Here is a 22,984-nt window from a genome sequence, read left to right as displayed (position 1 = left end):
AGAGCGATAGAAGAAAATTCCCAGCATGCTTTGTAGACAGGAGTTAATGAAAGACTGCTACTGTTCTGGTAATTAAATAAAATATATCAAATGAGCATGCAAGATCATGTCAGATGTCAGACCTGTTCTCTCTTTTACCCCAACTGGTCAAGACAGACAACCATTTTCCAGGAGTTAGGGTCTAGACGAGGTTTCTGCCTGTTAAAAGGAAGTTTTTCCTGGCTACTGTTGGGTTTCTTTAAATAGGCTTGGGGACTAGTTTAGACCAGCTCTATATGTAAAGGGCCATGAGGTGACTTCTGTTACAATTTTGCGCTATATAAATGAAATTTGATGATTTGATCTGTCACTATTTAATAACGGCAGCAGCACCAGGCCTGGCTAGAACCAGAATACTTTCATTTGACCAAATCAGGAATCTGATCCGATTCCCAGCAGGAAAGAAATCTGCTGCCAAACTGCTGCGGGAGCGAGTGACCCGACGGTTGTAGAAATGTCTGAGATAATTATCCTGAACCAGAACGTAACCGATCTGCTGATGACGTGACAAGTGGCGTCCCATTTCCTGGATACCGATTTCAACCGCTACCCCCTCGTTACTGTGTTTTGACGGGCGCGTCAAGAAAAAAAACAAGGGGTTAGTTTTAGAGGAGTTGGGATTGGGTCCGATCCCATTGCTGCTTTAGAGTTAGGGAGCAGATAACAGAGATCCAGGGGCGAGTTCGTTTGTGTTTTATTACTGCTGCCTCCAAATGCCTCGGCCATTTTAATATACAGCAGCTTTGGCTTAATTAGTTCTGTAAATAAGCTTCCAGTCGGTGTGTCACAGACTTTTTGCAAAGTGATAAACAGTGTTAGGGGATTAAGTTACTCTGCTATTAGCATGGAGAGCTCTAGACTTTATTGGAGACACTACCGGCCATCAAAGTCCTTCTGTTTTGGCTTCGGGGAGGAAACAGAAAGAATCTGGTATTGGTGATGTAACTGATCACCTCAGTGGACATTGCAAACAGCTCCAACAGTAAAACTGTGGGGATTGCAACCGGAGACGGCTGTCGCCACACGACATGTATGCTTTGAAAGCACTTCTGCATGTGGACTGAAGGGAATTCATCAGGAGTGTGTGGTTGCAGACGTTTAGTACGTGAGGTTTGGAACGAGGCAGCGTGCAGTTTAATCAAGTTTTCCTTTTGAATAGCCATCTTTCTTTTTTTATCCTCTCTCATCGTTCTTACGAGGGAAGGAGAAAGATTAAGTCTTTGTCCTTCGGGATTACAATGTCACTTGTTTTAAGATAGCAGATGTTTTGATTGCAGCATTGGGGGCTTATCAAAAGTTAAAGCTCAAGGCTTTGTGTGCTTTTCCCTCGGCTTGTTTGTATTCTCTCAGTTCATCCTTGTCGTTGGAATCGTCTTAGCACTAATTCAGTCCTGAAGATTAACTCTTGAGTTGATTCAGTCGTGAATCTGAAACACCACCAAGACAGTTAAACATATACGTATTGAGAACTGTCCCAACATTATTTTACTTTCTTTTTCACGACTTCTCCGTCGGTGACGGACAAGCAGCTGTAAACTCATGTGGACCACTTAACCTTTGTCTCTGTCAGCTGACGTGTTCTCTCACACGATGTATATCAAAACCAAACCGAGACGTGAAACTCAAGTAGTAACTCAGTACCGTCCAGAGGTATGCAACCTTTGCTTACCCCCTGACGACCCCGATTCATGCACGTCCTGGAGGATAGCGATAGAACAGAACCCTATCACTGCAGTTTGTGGCGCTATGGAGACAGGCGGGCGGGTGATGTTAGCAAGTACGCTTAGCTGATATGTTCCTCTCCATGTCTCGTCGTGGTGTTCAGTGTGGGTTGTTGCTTTTAATCTACACTTGTTTTTTAGTCTTGCATTGATGACATAAAGTGGGCGGGGTCATCCAACACCTATCACCTATCTAGACATGCTAGTTTTACGCTATGCTAATTAGCTTTTCACCTTGTAATTGGCTAACTGGCATTGAATTGCAATCTGAGTTAGCGGCTAACTTCACTGCTAACGAACTAGCATAGCTTTGTGTTTCATCTTTACTAACAGCCGCTTACTGGCAATCCAGCAATTCCTGGGAGTCAGTTAACAACATCACCCCCTATTGGATTTGGTTTGAACTACAATTAGCTTGAGCTACTTTGAATACCTGATATCAAACATCAGCTCGTTCTTTTACCTTGAGCTCGTCATGCGTTTCTTCCCTAGTGGGTGGTTACGAACAGTTTATCATTCAAATCGCGATGAATCACACCCCCCCACCCCCACATGGCGACCTGTAGATACTCATACGCATGCAGAGAGCGACGGTGTGCTGTACGCCGGCACACAGGGACCCACACATTGATACACACATCAAGAGAATAAATATAGAAAATAAATAAATAAATAGATAATAGACTGGAAAGGTCAGGGTGAATTTTATCTCCACAAACAGGCAGGAGAAAGCAGAGCGCCGCAGATGAAACAGAGGGACGCCGCTAATCCAAAACACGTTAAACGTTACAGTCACTGACAATATCACGACGTCTTTAACATCGTCGTTTGTCATTGCCGTGGCATTGATGTGTCAATCCTGACTCTGCCGTGAGATCCAGGATGTGTTTCCGGGTTTATTCCAGTCCCTACATCAAATATGACTTTTGAATTCTCTGGAAACATCAGAATTATGTTGGCACATCTGAATTTTATAAGTAGACGTTGTCAAGATTGGTCAAAGTAGATGTGAAACATCTGTTATGAATCCGATCCAGTCTGACCAGCAGCTGTTATCAAGATTCTACAATTTTTCAATCAAAGCCACTGTTTCACATGGGTTTTTGGCGACATTGTTCTATTGTACGGGAGGTGGTCCTGTTGCATCATAAATCACTAAGTAGATAAAGCAGTTCTCACCTAATAACTATCAGACTATATTAACAGCATCCTAACAGCTTGATGCATACGGACCCTGCGGCAGCAACTGCGTCGCCATTTCTTGTTCCTTCTGCAGCTGAGCCCTTTCAAACCATTGTCTAGATCGGCACATACACTTATTTAAACCTCCTCTTCCAGCATAAACAAAAACAAATTCCATCAAATTGGTGTTTGGTCTATATGATAAATCTGCTTTTAGTTGTGCTGATTTGTTATTATAGAAGAAAATGCCTGGTATCCAATCCGACAGAGTAATTTATTGCACAAATTCCATTTGGTTGGCAATTTAGAGACACAAAGGCTGCGAAAGTACAACATAATGGTAAATATTGTAAATCAATCTGACGAGTTTAAATAAACACAGGGCTGTATGGTAATTGCACAAAGATAATAGCGCTAATTTGTGTATTCTCAGATGTTTTTGTTGTCTCCGCGGCATAAATGATTTTCTCAGTGTGAGACTCTTATTAATGCACTGGCAAAAAAAGGCACCAAAATAGACATTGTTAAAGGGAATGTGTAAGTCGTCCAATTAGCACATCTAGATTGGAACTGTTAGCATGATAATAAGAGAATAATAGAGCAGAAAAATGATTGTGTGTGTGTGGGCGTCATGTGCACGAGTATGTGTGTGTGTGTAGATGCCGAGCCGCCAGCGCCTTCCCTTGTGTTGAAGAGCTTTGTGTTAGCCTGCTTGTAGGATTATGTGCAGGCATTAACAGCCTAGTCAGACGAGCCTGGCTCTCGCCCAGGGAGAGTCGGTCCAACATGTTCATCCTCCATTTAAGGAGACTGTTAGCTGATGAAGATGTGCACATGCAAGACCGAAGATAAAGGAAAGCGGTGACCCAACTCATTAGCCCTCCTTGATTTAATATATTGACACTTGGATACAAATAATTCCATTTAGTGGACCTTATCGGCGGGGGAGGGAGGGATCAATTTAATTACTTATGAAATGTGACTTCTTGTCAGGAAGCAGAAGAAATGCTGACGTTAAACAAAGTCGTGTGCAATTTAAACAATGAAGCCATCACAGCCCCGTTAAAACTTAATGACGCAGGGAGAGGTGTGAGGGATGGTGGTGGCGGTATGCAAATGAAACGGTCGAAACAAATTCCAGAGTTTATTCTGATTTGGTCATTTCAACACAATTGAAATAAAAAAATGAGTAATTTAAGAGAACACGAGATTTAAAAAACAACAAAACGAAACAAAAAAGCACCTTTATTGACTTTCAGCTGATCAACCAATGAAAAGCGTTGGTTTCCTCTCAATCAGGCTGTTCAATCACGGATCCATTCAATCCGTGATCCAAACTAGCTTTGCACGGGTTGGGAGAGTCACCGGAGATCATCGAATCAGGGAATGAATCCATTCCGTTGTTGGAATCACCTGCATGAAGGCCCCCCCCCCCTCCGTACCCTGAGCCCTTGTTGGGGAAAATACCAGTGGAGGGAGAACACATCCTCCACTGTGATGCTGCTTTACTCCCCTCTCCCTCCATGGGACTGTGTTTTCTCTGCTAACGCTATGCAAACGGTTTTGTCTTTGCGTTGGCTCTCGGGGGCCGCCATCTTCGGCGGCGTCAACGGGCTCCACTGTGTGCAGGCGGCCGGCGCAGAGAAAGGGCCGAGTGTTTTCTTAGGGTTGGGGTGGAAAAGCAAAGCCTTCAGCCCCCTGCCCCTGTAGAAAGAGTGTTTTTTGTTTTTGGGGGGTTGGAGGAAAGTTCACACACAACAAAGGAACTATTTTGTACGATATAGAATTTGTTTCTAATTAGGTTTGTTTTCTATAGGTCAGGCGTGTAAAGTAAGTAACTCCTACACATAATGCAGTCTTGATCTTGTTTGTCTTTTCATTAAGTGAGGATATGAGACAAACTCTGTTATTTTCTGTGACCCCAGAAGCTTTGGGGTCCCTCTATGATGCAATACCAGCTATTGGGTGACTAGCTAAGATTGTTATTTTTGATAAAATCCTTCTTTTCAATCAAGGCTAGCACAATTTGTCGCACGCACACAACACTGTAAACCTACAAATGCATTTTAAAATCATGCATGATGCAAAGAAAAAACAACAAAACTTCCTCCACTGACTTCACAAAAACAAAACCCCTTAAATTCCACCAGGCTGCATGAATTCTAAAGGAGCCAGGAGGACTGATGGGGACGCGGGCTGGAGTGAAGGGATTTGAGGTGGGGGGTGTTGGGCGGGTCAGAGGGTGGGACTACCCTTCTTTCAAGCTTCCCATCGACTTAATATAGACATATTGGAATGGCTGTTGTCCAAGAGGGCTTGTTTGACTGTGTAAGGAATTAGTGGAACAGGAATCATCTCCTGCTCGTTCCCTCTGGATGGCCTGACCTTGCTCCTCGTCTGGGATCGCTGTATTTTATCCCCAATGGCTCTCAAAGCAGCAGCAAACAGTGGCGGCTGGTGGGTTTCAGAAACAGGCAGGAAGTCAGGAGAACAGTCGGAGGCGTGACCATGACATGTGACCTGAACGCCTATATATTTGCCCTCTTGCTTTCCAACATCCAGACGTTCATTCAGGTGCTGGTCCTCATGGATCAATCGATTTGTCTGATTACAAATACCCAGACGAACCCAAACACTATCACATCTCTGCTCGATCAATATGTGTGTCTGAACTGTTTCTGCTGTCGAGCATTGGAATAGTTATAAATTCACTTTTTTGATTAAAGTCGCTGTTAGTCTTACTGTGGTTGTACAAGTCTCTCTATCTTTTTCTCACCTCACCAGAGGCTCCGCCCACCTAAAATTAAATTCTTTTAAGGCTCATGTGTCAAACTCAAGGCCCAGGGGCCAAGTGTGGCCCACACAAGGGCCAACAACACCCCAGTGACCCCACAAGAAAAGGTCAGAGTGTCTAAAAACAAATAGGTCAAACTGCTCTACTACATTTCCCACAATGCAGTATTTCAGCCCATTTCAACTTTGACAAAAACATTTTGAACAAACTTGTGTTTGATGTTATTTTTCTTTATTCATTGACAGTTTGATCCTTGATTGATGGAGTTCTGTGGGTTTAATAACCTGACAAAAGGATTTATTTTATAACAGAAAAACAAACAATTTTTCCTTATGTGTAACTGTAATGTTTGTAACTTGAATAAGTAATAAATTCAGTTATTTGACAGTAAGGAGTAGTTACATTTATTTTACATTTTATTGAGTTACATTTAGTTGCATTTATTAGTTACATCTGGATGTTTGAGCACAACCAAACGACACACAACCTTTAGTAAAGGAGTAACACGTTCATGGTTTCATAGATGAAGGGGGAACCTGTAGCCGAGGCTTCATCGGCCCAGAAGTTCTTCCGCTGAGTGATTTTCCTGCTAGTTAGACTCAAAACAGCGTGCGCTGGCGGGCTGTGGCTCAGCGGCGTGTGTTAAAACATTTCCCGCTGTTTGGTGTCAGTTTTACTACATGTGCTGCTGCCGGGATGGAGCCACACTCGCCAACTTCCTCAAGATCTTTTGCTCTTTAAATTGATCACAAAAGGTGATTTCACAGGCGTACGGTGTGGGGGGCACTGGGGTGAGGGGGGGTGAGGTGTGAACTATCAGGTCTTACGGAAACAGCTGGAGTTCATCCTCCCTGAGAGAAATTACACAACCCTGAGGAGGAAACGTTAGCGAGAGCTGCAGGTCTGACAGCGGCTGAAGTGATTTTATTAAAACGATAATCATGAATCCAAACGGGGACTGATGTTTCTGGGAAAACAACTTCATAATGGAAAAGATGTGTGGAAGTTTTTGCTATAAGAATAAGGTATTTGCCCCCCCCCCCTTTTTTTGTTGTTGTTCTAATCCGGTTAATTCTTATTTATTATGTTGGAAATCTTTGTTTCTTTCACGTCACAAACCTTTCGGTGGAAGTGTGTGTTTCTCTGTGTGTGGGGGTTCCAGAGGGGGTTTCCAGACCTCCTGGGGGGCTTCAGGGCGGGTAGAACAGACAGTGAGGAACATGGGTGTTGACGGGTGTCCAAGTAAGCGCTGAAATGCGCTGTACGTCTCCATTTGCAGCGATCCGAAGCGTTGGAGGTGGAGGGACGCACAAAAACAACAAAAAACACCACATTGACTGAAGATGTTTTTTCGCAATTTGTTACGAATCAGAACAAAAACTAATGCGTAATCTCGAATATTTAAAAATAACCGCATTACCCACGTATGTATATGTTTCCTTTTTGCAGGCGAGTGGCGTGTCGCTTCTATTTATCAAACGCCAGCGTCTCCTTGAGAGCGAAACAGATTGCGCGCTGGCCTGATACAGACTTCATCAGGTCATCTGAATTGATGATACAATTTGCAAGGCGGCTGAGTTCCCCCAGAAACCTCTGTTGGAGTGCTTGCTGGCAGAGACGGGAACCTCAGCCAAGTCTGTCTGACTGATCACTACAGATGCTCCTCTTCAAGTATTCCGAGTCAGATCCTTAGTGCCGGGTCTTGGGGGACAAACAATAGCACCTGTTCCTCATAAGATAACCCATTCATGTATCTTTAATGAAGCCTTGGGGCAGATGGTGTGAAATGACATTATCCAGTACTTAGCAGCGTTAAGACAAAGGAAGAGCCGAGCCAGCACAACAATGCTGCCGTATTTTCGAGGAGAAGGGAGGATGCTGCCCGAGTGCCCCCGCTCACATCTGCTCCACTTCATTCTCCAACTCCTCAAGATCGTCTTGGCAAAGAACTACCCCGGGCACTCAGCCCATACATAGATAAACTTGAGGGTAACTCTTGTGGAGGTGGGGGAGGAGGGTTTGCACTCTGAAAAATATCTCTTGTGGTTTGTTTGTCTTTCTTTCTTTTTTTCCATTAAAATCAAATTTTTTAGAAATGCTTTTCAAAATGATCAGGCCCCGGCGCCGTTTGAGGCAGCTCGGCTAACCTCCACCAGTTGATGCCACCTTGAAGCTGGATTCACCTCTCTTTGACATTAGCCGTTGTGATTTAAACATTAATGTATAGAGCTCATTAATGGAAATCACAGCCATTCAAGCTCAGTGCATTTATTTCCCCCTCAATGCTCCGTCTTGCCTCGGTACGTCTTGTATATTCCGCTCCGTGTTTTAATGTAATAATGATAATAATAAAAGCTGATATCCGCGATAAAAAGATATCATTATACGTTTAGTATAGGAGGAAAATAAGTGCAAGTATCTGAAATATATATACCTTGAATAATCAGGTATGTAAATGAAAGTCGCGTTTGTATTATATTAGGGAATTACGTAAAATATTTGGAGAATATTTCAGAGATTTTTTTTCTTCCATGTGATTCTTTGTGGCTTTTTTCTTCCTTCATCTGATGTCAAAAAAGGTCAAAAGGTCAAACTTCATCACCTGGAGACAAAGACTGGAATATTTGACAGTCGCTAATTTTATTTTATTTTCTAAAGTGTGACTTTTACGACCTATAAACATTCGTCACACACACATTCACACACACTCCATCTGGTTTTACAGTCCTGATGCAGACAGAGAAACGCTGTGTTCCCCAGTGCCCCCCCACCACCACCACTCCGCCTGTCACCGGCCCTACCTCATGTCGTGACATTAATTATTGTGTTTTCCCATATGCTCCATACATGCAAGGCCAAGATTCATCTCTCACCCATTGGGCCTGGACCCTCCAAACACAAAGCCATGTTTGATTTAAGGTCATTTGTCGTCGTCTCCGTCGACATTTCTCTTTCTCCAGCAGCAGCACTTTTTTATACAAGATTACTTTTGGAAGAATCACATACTTTCCCATTCTCCCATAATGCACTGTCTGCAGTTACACTTCTGCAAAAGCTCAGTAGACATAAAATCCTTCTATTTATTTAGTTTTCAGTTTAGCTCTGCACCTCTGGACAGATCAATAACGTGGTTTTGAGTGGGTTTACTGTACTAGCTGCGAGTGAGTACTTCGATGAAGGGTCCATGGGGTGGGGGTGGGGTATAGGGGGGTGGGGGATTGACAGTGGAGATCATAGCAGACCTGAGCCAGAACCTGGGGGAAAAGCCGTTGCTCTGAGCAGGTTGATTTCATGCCCCAATGCAGCAGCGGTAATTGCACCCAGGCCCCCGTTTTTTATTGCGAGCTGATTTTAAGGAGGGGGTGAATGGAGAAACATTCAGCAAAGTGTTTATTTTGGTTGGGTGGGGGCGGAGGGTGACCTTTATTAACCCATTTTCCAGGCAGGTTCCCCTGAGGTGGCCTGACTCAGTGCTGGTTTAACCCTTGAGGGCCCTGGTAGCCGCGCTGCTACCCATCATTGAGTTTCAGGAAGCGGAGAATGACAGTCAGCCTAGGCCTTGCAACATGTGTGCAAAGCCCCCCCCCCACATGTCACTTTTGAGACGCGAGATACTCACCCACCTGACACACACACTCACACACACACAGGTTTGTTGGGATGTTTGTAGCAGCGGAGTGAGAAGCAGACTGGGTTGATATGTGAAGCGAATCAGACGGAGGACGGCATTAAAATGAAATTCTGCAGCTACGTGTCAGCTAGCCACTATTTTACAACCGTTACTCTAAATTAGTTTTCCGCACGATAAGGCGCACTTGATTATAAGGCGCACCTTCAATGAATGGCCTATTCCAAAAATAATTTTCACATACAAGGTGCACTTGATTATGAAGCGCCCCGAAATATAAACACATCTGATTATAAGGCGTACCTTCATTGAACATCCTATTTCTAAAACATTTTTCATATATAAGAAACACTGAAAATGAAAGGCTTTTAGGTGTGGCCTTATAGAGTGGATGATACTGTCTGTTTTGTCTGATAATTAACGTTGATCCAATGTGTCCCTTGCAGACACAGGAAACCATTCCCGCACATGTGTGACGCATTCAGCTCCCGCTTTGCTAACATGCTAACAGCATCGAGGCTATCGCTGAGCGTTTTCTGGCCGTCTCGCGCGTCGCCGCCTGCATCCGATACTGGAACAGCGTGCGCACGCGGGGGCCTTTGATGTACCACAGAGAAATGGCGGTCCGGATTAAGAGCTGGTGGGGGCACACGAGGGGCTGCCCCAGCCGCTGAGCCCCCTGTCAGCACGCGTTAAAAAGACCTGTGATCTGGCCTCCCCCGACCCCCCCAGAACGGGCGTGTGTTTCTGTGTACCATGACTATGCTTAGGCCTCTCTCTGATCTCCACTTCCTGTCTGTTCAGCAGGTACAGGGTCACGTGTCTCCTGTCATGATCCCCATCTTTCCACACGACCAACGCGCTCTAGCGGCGGCGGCCGCTGCCCAGCAAGGCTTCCTCTTCCCCCCGGGGATGTCGTATAAACCAGGTATGCTCTTTTACGTCGTTTTACGGAGAAAAAAAGTGATTTTAAAGTTTTCAACGACATACATCAACAGGTACACGCCTTATTTATGCTGGCGGGCTCTGAACCCAGTGCCTGGGAATGTTCTAGTCCATGGGAAACAATAGAAATGGGTAGAGGAGCAAAGGAATGTAAACATGTCTTCCACATGGAATTATCTTTCAGGAGTGAGCTGCCTGTCATTTTTTTTCTAAGAATCTTCTGTTGAAGATCAAATAACAAAGTCAAACTATCGGTTTAAGAAGAAAAGCAACTCTCACAATTGGATGAAACGTTTGCTTTTATAAATCCAGTAATTAAAATACAATTACACTGCAGATAGTTGGATAGTTGGGAGTAATAAACAGGTTTTCCTGCACATGGAGGCTGTTTTCACTGCCTGTAACAGCTTGTCTTGTTCTCTGCCTTTGTCTTTTAAATTGAGAAGAAAAGGGCCGCCCTTGACATTCAAAAATAAATCTAATCATTCCAACATGTCGACTGATGTCGTGCCAGAGCGGTAACTTCACACGCCTTTGTGTCTTTGTGAAAATTAAAGATGCGCAAGCTCAAATAAAGAAAAACAAAAACATCCACTTGAAGCTAACTCAACCGACTTGCTCCCAGGATCAAGAAATTTCTATTAACTATTCAAATTAAAGTGAGTTTGTGCGTGTTTTCCTTTAAATTTCTATCAAAGACAAAAAGATTTATGAATCAGACAAAAAATAATTCAAAAAACAGCACCAGAAACAACTGAAAAACGGAGCGACAAAACGGCAAGAAGTCAGCAGGTTCTCAGCAGAACATTAAAAGGTGTGGTCGTGCAGTTAATGAATTAACTATAAAACCACAGGACGAAAAAGAAAGTCAGCTGCTTTGGAACTGTGGAGCCATGACAGCTTAAACAAAGTGCCTGAGGGGGAGTCTTTTACCAGTGTGCTTTCTGCAATTGGTTCGACACAGAAAATGTTTTAGTTCAAATAACAGGAGCTATTATGGAGTCATGGTCAGGGGTCGCCGTGTGCGCGGCTCCTGCATAATTCATGAGTTCGCCAAGAAATAGCAAAGGGGGCTCCGAAAATGACTCTTGTAGTTGGAGAGGTATTTCACAACCTCTATTATTTCGGCCGTCAAACACAATATACACATTAAATCCAGGGAGGACAATGTTATCGCCACCACCTGGGGGGAATACAGGACGCTGCGATGCCCTTTCTCCGTGGAGTGAGTGGCCAAGCATTCACTCCCAACACTAAGACACACTAATCTGATGTTATCATGATGAGACAACTCTCAGGGACCGCCGCTTATGACCCCTGGGCCCCCGTGGCGCTCACATGGCAAGAGAGTCATTCTGGTGCGGCGATGGTAAGTCATCAAACGTGTGCTGGCTGTGCTCAATGGCCTGATGGTGCATGGTGGGTAAGCACAGCCGCACGAGCAGCAGCTCATCTTTTAAACAAATAGACACGAGCTGGACTTCCACGACTTCAGGAGGTCTTTGGGGCTCCTCCACCGAAGAGACATCAAGCTAACGGTTTTATGTTTTAGAAGATATTGAAGACGTGCCTTTTATCTCGACACATTTCGGTGACACAATCGCATTTTGAAGCAAGCAGAAAGCAAAATTGAGTTTGAAACTTGTGAAGGTCGCCCACATCCGTTGGCCTTCTGTGGATCCATGACTTACATTTTGGCCCCCACATGAACAACACCGATGTCACATGCACCAACCAATCAATCAAATTTTATTTATATAGTGCTTAATCGTGGCAACAGACATTTCAAAGTGCTTTAACAGACACAAAAACCTAACTGAACCCTCCAGAGCATAATCGACAGTGGTGAGGGAAAACTCCCTCATTGAGGACCTACTCTTTTGGGCCGCCATCCGCCTTGACCTGTTGGGTGGAAAAGAAATAAAAGGAAGATAAGGACAGGGTAAGAGAAAGAGAGAGAGTGGCAGATAGGCCAGATAGAGTCTGGCCTATCTGCCACCCCCTCCTTCTTTAAAAAACCCAGCGTCCCTTCTCTGGGCATGGGAGCAGTCTCGTCCAGTTGAAAAAATTGGAAAAAGACGAGGTTTTAAACATCATTCTCTTCCGATGGCGACGCTAACCTGGCCCGCCGCCCATCCTGCTGGCGTCTGGTGCCTCCAACCGAACTGGAGACACCCAGACCTCAGAGACCCCCTCGGAGGTCGTGGCGGCCTCCCTTGCCCTCCCCAGGTTTCACATGACATCGGAAGACACGGAACCATTTTTTCTTCTCCAATCGTACGTCACAGACAGAAGGAAAGCGATGCCAAAAAGAGGAGGTGTAGAAATAACCACAGCACCCCCCCCCACTCGTCCAGCGCAGCGCTATTTGAAACCCCTTCTGCTGTGTGATTTTATTTGCTACTAAATGGGGATTGAATTTCCGCGGCCTGTATCACATTGTGCTGCTCTGCACAAGATTGCAAAGTGAGGCTAGCGGGCGGGGGCAAAGTGAAAGAGAAGGTATATACATTTACCTTGTCTGTGGCTTAATGGCTCCATATGTTTGTGAGGAGAAGTGACAGCCAGAAGTGGGGTCTGAGCGAAGGCCAACTACCCCTCCAACCCCCCATCCCCGCTCCCACTGTGCATCCCGCCTCCCCTCCTGCCTCCTCCTCCAGACACATGCTTCAAACCACCCCCCCCCCCCGTCCGTCTCACTGGGGCTGTTCTGTCTGGTCTGTCTGGATGAGATGGGGGGGGGGGTCTGGTGCTCCGTCATACAACTCTCACCCCCCCTCCCCCCAGTGTAATATCACTCACATAGCAGGCGTTTTTATAGCGGGCGGTAATGAATAGCGCTGCTATATGGAGACCGATGCGTCCTTGTTTGTGATACGTGAGATAAGAATATGTGTGTATGTGTGTGTGTGTGTGTGTGTGTGTGTGTGTTTTAAACCTTGTTATTGTGACTGCACACTTGTTCCAACCAGTTCTCATACAAGTGCTTTCACTCGCCTGCCAAAGCTATCACTCAGAAACAATGCACTTCTGAACAAAAGCCAGACAAGTCGGCAGCTGTAGCGCTGCCTGAGAGAACACGCTCCTTACATAATCACTAACCGACGAGCACGGGAGGCAGCGGGTCACGTTCACTGACTTATTTATCGTTTATTCTCGGCGAACATGGATTGTAGTTGTCATGGTATTTTCTCAAACTACAGTGATCCCTTGTTCCTTTCGGTTAATGCGTTCTGGGAACCACCCGCAAAAAACGAAATTCCGCGATAGAGCGACAAGCTATTTTATTATTTAGGGTAATTTAAACGTTTCTGAACCCTCCCCATACTGATATTAAATCACCTCATATCTGTATTACCTTTAAAACACTGTGATAGACTGTTTAAAACACTTTTGTGTTTCACGTAAGTGCGCTGCGTTTCCTGAGTCTCGGAACGCAGCGCACTTCCGGATGCTGTCAGCCAATAGGATGCGCGTATGGTATCGCGTGACTGCATACTAAAAAAATGTAATGTAGTGAAGCCGTGCATCTTGAAATCTTGAAGCGCGAATACGTGAGGGATTACTGTAATCCTCAACTTTTGTTGATGCAGATGTTTGGGCTTGGAGGCGAGACTTCTTTGCCACATCGCCGTGGCGACCCAAGGCTCGGGGATCCGTGTTGGCACTTGTCTGGTCGCCGTGGGTTGACTCATTGTCTGAACCTGTGCGCATTGTTGTCTCTCTCTCTCTGTCTGACAGGTGATAACTACCCCGTGCAGTTCATTCCATCCACAATGGCAGCTGCAGCAGCATCGGGACTCAGCCCCCTCCAGCTCCAGGTACGTACAGTCCCACGACAAAGAATGCTAAGGACACCCGCCAAGCCCAGGGCAAAAAAAAAAGGGGGATGGCTAAGCAGCTGTACGCTAAGTAATGAGCTGCACACTAAATAATCCTGAAAGCCTCCAGCTCACGCACGCTTATCACCTTACATATGTAATTTATCCCGTTTTATAGAGGAGTTATCCCCACCGGCTCCAGCAGACACAGGAGTTAGGAAGATAATAGTTATTAGAGGAAATGAGAATCACTTGGCTTTGCTTTAATCGTCTGCCAGTGAATTTATCAGGAGACAATTGACTGTGTGAGCGAAGAATCTCCCTCCGTAATGTTTCTTTTACGCGAGTCAGAGAAAACAAATAACCAGAAGGGGAACGAGTGCAACGCAACTCCAATGGGCTTGGGAACACACCAGGAAGACCGGAAACGCAATTCTTTTCACCGAGACAAAAGTGGCAACACCTGGAATTTTCTTGGGAATGCACGTCTTTGTGTTTGTAAAAGCAAACTCATGATTTGTTGCACAAAGCCAGGCTGAGCCTCAGAAAACGCTGGGATGGGCTCCAAGCCCTACAGGCTCCTCCAGGACTTTTCTCACATAGCTGAACTCAGGTCAGGGATTAACCCGAGGCGATAATGTGTAATACAGATAATTATCTGTGTTCCGTCCTCACTACTGTTATATCGCCGTGCCTCTCGGGCCTCCCCGTGTGCGATCTTTGTCTCCAAATTGGTCGTAATGAATCCCTGGCTGACTCTTAACCTGCTTTAAATAATAGAAACACACAAACAGAAGTCGAACAACAAGTGTGTCTGCGCTCCTGCTGTTGCATCAGTTGCTTTTTTAAATATCAGTTACAGTTCCGGGGTAATTACAGGGTCTATTTGAGACGGGAATCAGTGCCGATCTTTGGAAACAAAAGAGGGGAAACAAAGGATTAAAAGGAATCTTTCCTAACATGTGGTTAAGCGGTTGTGGTGGCTTCGCAACAACAGCAGAGACTCGCTGAAAGCTGCAAACGTGTGATGCCAAAGAGTGAAAAACACAACGACAAGATCAAACAAGGGGAGCTGGAGCATGAGCGACTGTTACTGTACATGCAGCGCTGGTCTTAACCCCCCCCCACACCCCCAGCGCCGACAAGCCCCAGCAAGTTGGAGCAATGCTTGGGAAGAACACGCAAGGCGTGGAAAGAGTCCACTCGTGTTTTAAGATGTGTGTCCATGAGAGACGTGGGTGTTTTTAGTGGGAGGTCAGATGAAGTGGTGGTGGTGGGGGTGATTAATTCTGATTATGTGTGTAACCCTGGGAAGGGGCAAAACAGAGCCTCCTAGACCATGACTCTGCTGACCTTTACTGAACACAGTAAACAAAAAAGACGAGCATTTTCCATTAATTGAAGTCTGTCAGGCTGTCACATATTCTGCCTGCTGGCTGCTATTTACCCTGCATAGAGACTCCCCTTAAAACAGCAAGGCAAGTCAAACATGCCCTTTTCTCCATAGCTGGGATCAACAAACCATGTGACTGCCACCACTTCCTCTACAAAGCACCGCCAAGTCGGCTGTGATTAAAAACATAGCATCGGGCCAGACGTGGAATTAAGTTGGTGGAAGTGTCCTCGCCTCTTTGAGCAATAATTGTACCGAAAATGAAACTATTGGAAAGTGGATTGATTCAGTGTGTGTGTGTGTGTGTGTGTGTGTGTGTGTGTGTGTGTGTGTGTGCGTGTGTGTGTGTAATGGGGAAGAGGTCATAAGTACAAATGAAGCAAATGAAGTGACTCACAAACAAACAAGCTGGTAACCAATAACCTGTGTGGTTATTAGTTGAACTAAATATTTATTCTTATGTCCAGTATTATTGTGGTGCAACTTTAAAAACCTCTTTTTTTAAGGTTTGGGTTAAAAAAAGACAAACATATGCAGGTAAACATCCTCTCGCGTCGCTTTGTGTCTACGTTGCTTTCCAACAAAAATACACAATAAAAAAATCAAGTTGATGCCGTTTTACTACATTTTACATCTGTCCGCCACAAATTCTGTAAAATCACTGGTATACCTTAGAAATACATATTATTATGTTACTGTATAATAAAAAAACAACAAACATAGTCATCCCTCGCCCATTTGCGCATCAACATGTGCGACCTCACTTCATTGTGAATTTTTAGTAGGCAGTCACATGATTCCGTACACACATTTAATTGGCTGACGGCACCCGGAAGTGCGCTACATTCCGTGAGTCTCGGAAACCAGCGCACTTCTGTGAGACACAAAGGTGCTTCAAACAGTCTATCAGTCTATCAAAGGTAATACAGACAGAAGGTGGTTTAATATCAGTATGGGGAGGGTTCATAAACGTTTAAAATACTGTAAAAAATAAGATAAATAGTTTTTTGCTGTATCACGGAATTCGTTATTCGCGTGTAGGTCCTGGAACGCATTAACCGCGAGTAACGAGGGATCACAGTATATCATATTATTAGCCTGTAGCAACCCCAGTGACCCACAATGCAACAGAAGCTGTTGATGACGAGACGGCGACGTTTTCTTTGTACTATCTTAAAAAATTAAATTACATGTTTTGTATTAACCATATATTACTTAAAATGCATTAATAAATAGAGTTCAGTACAGAACTGGGAATGGTTATCTACAGTTTAGATTGGACACAAGTTAATTGGACTTACGTCTTTTTTCGACTTACATCGCGTCTCTTGGATCCGAGGTCTACATATAAACTCATTTAACCCTTCATTCCTGAGCTTTTTTCAGTTTATTCATTTAGTCCACAAGCCTTTAAACTTTCTGTTCAGTTTCACCTTCTCCTCTCACACGTATGGCTGAATAAGCTGCCCCCCCAATTAGAACCTCAATTCCTGTCAGCCGCATGGCAAGGTATAATTTTCACCCATTTACTCCGTTTAGATTTTGCATGATATGAACCTTAAAAAATGATCTTATTGGAAGAATTAATTCCCACAATGCTGCAGGGGTAATGCGATCAGCCATCCAGTCAGAGAGGCAAGCCCTTCTGTCAGTCTTAATGCTGACCACGCAGCCTCCTCACATCTCCTCTGTCATAACAGTCTGCCCCCCCCTCAAAACACCCCCACAGTCCTCACTCTTTCTATCCGAGCGACAGAGACCCGAGGCGGTAACAAAGGCTTAGAGCTGATGGATGTAAATGAATCTTCGCGGATGCGTTTCAGTGTTGGAGACTGTAATTTGCTTGTCAATACAGGCTGGTAGCATCGCTCTGGAGGCTGCCAGTATGCGAGGGGCTGTCACCAGGCGCTGCTGTACCATGGGGCAATTTCACTCAATGTTTCCCTGACAGATTGGCTCTCATCCTCAAGTCACAGGAGGGAAAGCGGGTAAACCTATCCCGGCGCGACATGCCCCTCTTCATTAGCGCCCACACAGGGCCGGGATGAGCCCGGCACCGGCAGGAAACAATGGCTCGATCCTGCTTGTCCTTCCCTGATTACAACTGACACCTCTCACCCAACAGAGGAAATTGTTCTCGGGGTGCGCTGCAATCTGTCCCGACACCCACGATATTCCATCCAGTGAAGAGACAAGAGGGGAATACATCTCTTAATTCCACAAAAGATTTTTCTTTTTTTCTGTTTCGGATGGCGCTTAATGTGTTGTTGGCATGCCGCGGCTTGCATCAGTGGCCAGGTGAAAAACCATTTTACTTAAGGCCAATATGAACTTAATATATATCACCCAGCCTTGTTATAGTACCACTAGACTGGAGGAGGACCTCTGAGAAAGTCCTGCTTTCTATCAGTGGAAGCAAATGTTAGGGTTGAGACTCTTTCTTGTTTCCATTTTCCCACACACAAAAATAAATCATCTACTGGTTTCTTAATTTGTGTATTTTTATTAAATGCCTCCTATTCTCCTTGCGATTATTAGATATGTTGTTACTCTCGCTCTTATCTCTCCAGACTAATCTTATCCTCACATTTTCAAGCTGCTTTATTCACCACTTGATGCAAAGATCACACGGTACGCCACATTTGCCACAGCGTCTCTTCAGGCCCACAATAACCCGGGCCAGGCTCCGGCTCACGCTCTTATTGTTGAGATGAAAAGAAACCCGCATGCTCGGCGACAAATCCGAAACCGATCTCCACATCTGAAGGAGTACTCAGAGGCTCAGACGACCTGGCGTGATAAGACAAAGTGTTGCACATCTCCAGCAGAAAAAAAAACCCTGCGTGTTATCTTTTTGTTTGGATGTGAACGCCTGTGTGGCGCAAATACGAAGAAACGGCTTCGTCGTTAGCAAGTAAAGCACTTTTTGACTTTGAAAAGAAGGAGGGAGGAGGGTAAAGGGAGAACAGACACTCTGCAGAGAGCATCTGTTTCTGTGTTTATGAGACGAGCAGCTTCGTCTTTGAAGGTAACCCAGAGCAGAGCGGGCGAGGCTAGCTGCTGCGTGCGGAAGGCCAGCTAATAGGACGGCTAGGTGAGCAGCTGGATGGAGGCAGCGGTGAACAGAGGGACAGATGGACAGATAGAGTGGATAATGCAGTGAGCTGCACTGAATGGGAGGGTTGGCTCGGGGGGGGGGGGGGGGGGGGGGCTGGGTCTGGAGAGCCCCCTCCACCCAAACACACATGAGTTTGCATGTGCCAGAGAAAAAAAACACATATCGGGAACTTTAATATCTACAGTGTTAAGTTAGAGAGCGGTGAGGAGCTGGGCGGCAGCGGAGCAGCCCGGGTGCCAGCAGATGAGACAGATGTTGGGCCAGACTGAAAAGCATCGGCACACTGCACCAGGACGCTTTCCTCTGCTCCCGACATCTGGGCCTCGGCTGGGTCAGCCTGCCTGGTCGCCCTGGGCAATGAGCCTGTACAAGCCTTGTGGCAAACAGGGCTGGCGCTGCGCTGCCTTTTAAATGGTCTGGTGCACTGAAGCATGGTTAATGCCCTCATCTCCAGCCCTGCGCTCAGCAGCCGGGCCGGGCCGGGGGAGATCATGACACAGAAAGACAAACAGATACCCTCCAACACAAAGAGAGAGGTTTAAAAGAGCATGACAGGCATCAGATACCAGCCCAATCACCGGAAACCGAGAGCATTTTAATCGCCATTGTGGTTTTTAGGGTAATTTGTTCATCTTTGTTTCCACGGTCGTGACGGCGCATCGCAAGAATTCTGAAAAATATCTGCAGATGTAGTAATAAAACCAGCCTCTTTGGAAAATAAAAAACCTCCAGCACTTAAATGCACGAGTTGAGGTCATGTGCATTTACTCCAAATTGTTCGCGTCGCACGTGGAGCTCATCTCAGTCTCCGGGTTTTTTGTTTCGCTAAATAAACAGAGCGCTGTCCATCTTCATACTTGGGAGACGCCTAACATCATCAGCAGAGTGTGTAATCTGAGTTAAATGTCGCAGGCGGAAAAGTGAACCTCCCCATTTAACCTCTGCTGCCTCCAGAGGGCTTGTTTTTAATTACCAGAGGCTAACAGGCTGACCTTGAGCGTGCCACGCTCACTTTGAACCCATGCTTGTTGGGATCCGCTGGGAAACGGGGGGGAATGATGGGGGTCAAGAGGAAGACCTGAGGTTTTGTGTTGCTTCTGTCTTTAGATGTTTTCCTGTTTATTACAAAGAAGGCAAAACCTTTTAAAAGCCCTACGGATGCGAACAAGGAGGCGCGAGGATGGGAACAGACTAATTAAACTAATTATAACAAATACTGTTAAGACAGAGGAGAGCGAAGAGGAAGAGAAACAGAAAGCTGTTATTCTTTCCTGCAGTATTTCAAGGCGCGACCAGTAACTTTGAGTATGTCACGTAATCTTTTACCCCCTCCCGAGACAAAAGCAGATATGAAGAAGGTGGGAGGGTCATTAGTGGAAAGCAGACAGATGTCTTCTGGTTCAGGAGACTGGCATCATCACAACCGTTGATGTTTCATGAAGTTGTTTTTGCGTGTTGGGTGTCGATCTGTTCAGCCAAAGACGTACACTTACCTGATGGCACTAACCTCGTAATCAGTGCTGAAAAGAAAGGGGCACCCCAACGGCACCCGAGTCAAATCAGAGTCTAATTGTGCTGGGGGTTTTTTCCAGGATGATAAAATTGTCAGATCAAGAACACGCCTGTTGATAAGTACGGCAGACTTAGCTTCCGTTCCTCCGCTAAGACCTGTGTGTTAGCCCAGAGTGACAGCCAATGAATGGAGACACCCCCCCTACACCAACCTCTTCTCCCCTTTCCTTCAATCCCCCCCTCCCTCACCCACGAGACACACAGAGAGCCTTTACTCCTGACATTAACAAAGTCTAGCTAAGATGAGAAGAAAATAGAGTTGGGTCCGTTCCTGTTGGGACAAAAGGCTGTTTGTGAGGGAGGTGGGGGCAGTGCTATCATTGTGGGAACATAATCAGTCTGTCATTTCCGCTGCCCATGTGCCGTTGTTATCCTCAGGTCCCCCGAAAGAATGGAGCTTTTGTGTTGACGCTTATGCGACAGCGATAAAGTTTCTTACAGAAGCATGTATGTGTTTATATCTGGAGATACGTCAGTGGACATAAAGTGCTTTGTTTGGCTTTGGTCTGCATTTACACTGCCAAAGGTGAGGCCGGTGGGGCAGGGTTGCTTTTTCCCCCTTTCTGCACAAATGCATGTCTGTATGCGGCCAGTGGAATCAGGAAATGAGACGGGGTTTGCTGATTGGCCCGGAGAAAGAGAAATTAGATTCTTCCCGACAGCAAATGGTAAGGATCGCCTCAATTCGAAGAGGTGAACAGGCCAGCGGGGGGAGTCATGGGGCGCTACCGGGCTGGTGCAAAGCTACACGAAGTAACACTAATTCTCAGACAGTAGCTCTATTTGACAAACCCCCGCCATTTGCAGCAGGAGACAAAAGCCAATTTCATCACTTACCCGGTGGCCAATCAATAGAGACCCGAGGCAAAAAGAAGTCACAGCGGTGAAGCGCCGGGTTCAGGAAAACAAGCACAAAACAATCATCTAATCAAGTCAGTCTGGAGGTTTGTGTTTGGGGGTTTAGTGTAGAAAAAAGGCACAAATCTTAATGTCAAGACATTTAATTGTAACTTCAGAATAAAGCTCGCAAAGGATGGATCTCTGTATCACATCCAGGTGGAATAATAGCAGCTTTTGAATGTCAGATAAGTGAATCGCCATCAACTGGTGAATCTGTGGTTTTTATGATTCACGCCATCATAAATAAAAGAAAAGCTAAAAAGACAGAACTCAAATTGAAGAAACTGATAAGAAAAGATGCAGGATGTTTCACTTTAGTCTCATTTACACAAAAATATAACCCGTCTTCCCACTTAGTTTCATAGAAATCCATCCAACTTTTGTTTTTTTTTGCACAATCCAAACCAATCAACCAACAGATGGACATGGGTAGAAAAATATTTCCAGACCCTGAAATCAACGTCTTTAATCACGCCTTCTAGCATATTCCACGTCCAAAGCCCAGTGGCACAAATCTAAATTGAGTTCTCAACAGTTGTTGAGTTCTTTGCCAGTCACTTGAACCGCCCTCTTGTGTGGTAATGTCACCAACAGTTGGACATCTCACTGAGTTAACGCCAAGGAAAATAAAGGTGATTACATCAGCGCTCTTTGTGCAGCTTTCTAAGCCTTAATAACGCTTGTGTTTAACATATTCTGCGGTGGCAGGCCAGTAGAGCTCCAGTTTCTGACATTGTGGAATGGGACAACTTCAATAAGAGGCTCTGTAGATCTGGAGAAATGAGAGACCTCTGCTAACACTCCCGCATCCAGGCGGCAAACTTTTCTCTGTGATGAGTGGAAAACAGGGGCTCCAAGTATCTTGAATGAAAGCCATCTCTGTGTGGTTTTTAAGACTGCTGTCTCTCTCTGGGTTCAGCCTTTGAAATACAGTTAAGACCTTTGATGAAGGTTCTCTGCCAGCCCCGTGGAAAGAGAGGAAAGACGTAAAAGTGAGTGAGGGGAGATGAAGGCAGACAGAGAAGAAGAAGAAGGGGGGGGGAGGAAAAGACAGAATATAAGACTCTGAATGTTTGCTGGATTTGAACGTTAACGCCTTGTGGGTTTCTCCACCTCCCTACAGCAACTGTATGCCGCCCAGCTCGCCAGCATGCAGGTTTCTCCCGGAGCCAAGTTGCCTCTACTTCCCCCGGCAATCAATACCAGCGGGCCCATCTCCCCCTCCTCCCTGAAGAACGACAAGAGTTCATCCAGCCCCGTCACTCAAGTCAAGGTACAACCTTTACCTTCCGCACCCTGCCCACCCACCAGCCCAGGCCGTGAGTGGTGCTGGACTCGAACCGATCGGCGTTGTTTGAATCAAATGGCAGCCACACCTCTAACAGGTCATCAATCTTTGGGTCTTTATGAACCAGAACTCTGTGGACAGGGCCATGGAGGCTCAAAGCCAGATTTCCTTTACAATAAAAAGTGCTTTTCTTCGTTTCTATAACTCAACTAGATGAAATCCATTCCTACAGTGCTCCACAAACAATGACAAAAAGCAAAGTAAAAAGCAAAATCGACTTATTTTCCTGTTAACAAACCAAGAGCTGGATGTGAGCGTTGTGTGGCACAACTCCACCAGACCTCCATGCAGACAAAAGGCCACATACAGTACATCATCCCTGCTCCCTCACGTCAAAATCAGAAACATATGCCCGTTTGGAGCAGTTTAGCTTAATAATATCACAATGGAGATGGACCATAAATCAAGCCTGGACATGGTAGGAAGCCACTCCGGCTCTCTCTGTCTCATGTAGCGCCTCAGGTTTCTCCAGCCTCCTGGGATTTACGGGGATATCGCCATTCAGCAGCCTCAACAATTTGGT

General features: G+C 45.5%; 1 protein-coding gene across 5 annotated transcripts in view; it reads left to right on the top strand.

Annotated features, from left to right (window-relative positions):
• Positions 1-22,984, top strand: part of sox6 (SRY-box transcription factor 6) — a 117,708-nt gene that overhangs the window by 70,422 nt on the left and 24,302 nt on the right. For 3 of the 5 annotated variants that reach the window (XM_068314270.1, XM_068314271.1, XM_068314268.1), the window contains 3 exons: positions 10,169-10,292; positions 14,051-14,130; positions 22,237-22,386. In XM_068314270.1, coding sequence (XP_068170371.1) covers positions 10,169-10,292; positions 14,051-14,130; positions 22,237-22,386 — 354 coding nt within the window. The remainder of the gene's footprint in view (positions 1-10,168; positions 10,293-14,050; positions 14,131-22,236; positions 22,387-22,984) is intronic. The other 2 variants (XM_068314272.1, XM_068314269.1) reach the window with 1 other exon arrangement.

This window comes from Antennarius striatus, chromosome 1, assembly GCF_040054535.1.
Source record: "Antennarius striatus isolate MH-2024 chromosome 1, ASM4005453v1, whole genome shotgun sequence".
NCBI classification, from domain to species: Eukaryota; Metazoa; Chordata; class Actinopteri; order Lophiiformes; family Antennariidae; genus Antennarius; species Antennarius striatus.
Note: the sequence above shows the minus strand (reverse complement) of the source record. Positions and strands in the feature narration are given on the sequence as shown.